General features: G+C 37.7%; 1 protein-coding gene across 1 annotated transcript; it reads left to right on the top strand.

The window, feature by feature from the left end:
* The first annotated feature begins 614 nt into the window (after positions 1-614).
* Positions 615-2,126, top strand: LOC139116601 (chymotrypsin-like elastase family member 1). Its single transcript, XM_070679198.1, has 2 exons — positions 615-700; positions 1,823-2,126. The coding sequence occupies exons 1-2, from the start codon at positions 615-617 to the stop codon at positions 2,124-2,126; spliced, it is 390 nt and encodes a 129-aa protein (XP_070535299.1).
* Positions 2,127-2,360: the final 234 nt, after the last annotated feature.

Below are 2,360 nucleotides of genomic sequence, written 5' to 3'. Positions count from 1 at the left end.
GTCCGATTTTTGGTATATAGGGATAACTATAGGGTAGAAATCTAAATATGCGCATCTAAATATTAGACATCTACCATCGAGAACAAAAGAAATTTGCTGTAATTTGAATATTTAAGGAGTTTAAGCAATTTCACTATAAATAAAGAACCCCTGCCTCAAACTCCACAAAAGTTGCTAGACATATTTTGCCGTTGTCATGCCATTGCTTCGTTTAATAACCAGTTAATCAAATGCCTAATTGACAGGAGGAAATTCAAGACCATATTTGAATAGTAGTATATATTGTCCTCAAAATTACTCTATCTCGGCCCAAGTACTCATTGCCTTCAGCAATACTGCCTTGTTATTATTATTATTATTATTATTATTATTATTATTATTATTATTATTATTATTATTATTATTATTATTATTATTATTATTAAAAGTGTGCATCACAAACCAAATAGTTCAAATAAATCATCTCTCTCTCTCTCTCTTCTCTCTCTCTCTCTCTCTCTCTCTCTCTCTCTCTCGCTTCTCCTCTCTCTCTCTCTCTCTCTCTCTCTCTCTCTCTCTCTCTCTCTCTCTCTCATAATCAATTCCAGATGAAATGTCAGCTTATGGAGGTCGCAATGCTAGGCAGTCAGATGGAAGGACAGATTTCAACATTAACATTGTTGGCGGTAAAGATGCAGATGTTGGCGAGTGGCCGTGGCAGGTGAATAATATCATTTAGGGTAGATATTAGGTCGAAAATAACAAACAAAAATTGATTTTAATAAAATCTGGGGTCGACGACTATTCCGTTTCAATCACGTTGCAGTGTTCGTAGTGAAAGTTGCATCATCAGATGTTTCAGACACACAAGTTCATAAAAGATTGACTATTTGGTCTTGAGATAGCTGCAGAGGTGCTTTTTGTTCAAAACGTCTATGTGTAAAGTCTGTGCCTACGTGTCGGTGCTTGGAAGAAATGAATAATCGGTAATATCATTTTAAGCTTTGACTCTCATTACAATTATATGACTGATTCATTGGGATAATTTTGTTGCGTCATTTACCTAAAAGTAACTATTTTATTGATGTAAATTAGCAGCTAGAGTTTCTGACTAACACTGTTGGGTAAACATCAAATAAATATCAACGGAAGGTCAAAAATTATTACATTCGAACTAAAGAAAGTTTTCAAGCCAAAAAAAGATTACACTCGAATTAGTAAAATGATAAAAAAGACATGGGATGATGTTTTCACTTCATTACAAATTTGAATTAACAACACTTTTTTGTCATTTGGCTATGTCCTTCTCAATCCAAATTCTCACATCAGTGGATGCGTGAAGTGCTCACTAACACATTGTCAATTAGTTTTTCCTATTGAAATTTGTGTCAACCAAAGTCCCTCAACCACTGTGTCAACTAAGTACGTTTCCTATTACATAAATCTGATAATTGTGCCTTTCGTAATGAAAGGGTTCTGATACTGACAACGCTTTTTTTCCTTGGGACCAGATAGTGTTTTATTCAGTTGATAAGGGCGATTTCTGTTGAGGTTCACTTATCTCCGAAGATTGGATTCTCACAGCGGCACACTATTTTGGCCAGAAAGGTATGTGACGATAATGGTGAACATCATCATATACTACAGTTATTTCAAACGGCGCTTCATTGAATTCTTATGTCTTCTGAAGAAAGAGGAAGGGGAGTTTTAAGTACAAATCCACCCCTGGAAAGAAATCTTTGTTTGAGTTTCATATGGTGTGGGGGACAAGTCTTTGTCTCCAGGAAAGTCTTTGTATGTCTACTTTGAAGTCTCTCGTTTCTCGTTCATCCGTTCCTCGCAGCTCATCGTACTCTGGTTACCTTGCCTGCGTTGGTGTGCACAACCTGAGCCAAATCGATCCTATGAGTGACTGCATTCAGTTTGCCGATCGCCCTATCCTACACAAGCTCTATGACGCTGACACGTTAGATTTCGACATTGCATTGGTCCAACTAGCAAGTTCCGCCGACTTGAACAACTCTAATATAGATGTTGTTCCGTTACCTTGCGAAGGTGACATGTTCCAAAACGGAGACATGTGTTACATCACTGGATGGGGTAAACTAGTAGGTCGGTATGCATGCATGCAGCATGAAAAACTTTAGCAATATCTGGACATTTCGAGAAAGCGACATCCTTTAATGAAGTGCTTGCTCAGTAATCTTTTGCTAATGTTAACATGCTTTGATCGCAGAAGAGTAATGTAACACATTTCAAGAACAACTCTGTTAGATAATTTTGTTCAACTGTTATAGTCCGTGGGCTGGAGGGCCCACCGTGCATGCAACCCCCCCCCACACACACACACACACACACACACATCTCTACCACATGGGTAT

Source organism: Ptychodera flava, chromosome 17 (assembly GCF_041260155.1).
Source record: "Ptychodera flava strain L36383 chromosome 17, AS_Pfla_20210202, whole genome shotgun sequence".
In the NCBI taxonomy this organism is placed as follows: Eukaryota; Metazoa; Hemichordata; class Enteropneusta; family Ptychoderidae; genus Ptychodera; species Ptychodera flava.
This window is presented reverse-complemented; position numbering and strand designations above follow the sequence as displayed.

Bases quoted from the DNA above. Each gene is read 5' to 3' on its own strand.
- LOC139116601 (XM_070679198.1), top strand. From the start codon at position 615: ATGCTAGGCAGTCAGATGGAAGGACAGATTTCAACATTAACATTGTTG. The intron at 701-1,822 runs GTGAATAATATC...CGTTCCTCGCAG, and splicing joins TTGGCGAGTGGCCGTGGCAG to CTCATCGTACTCTGGTTACC.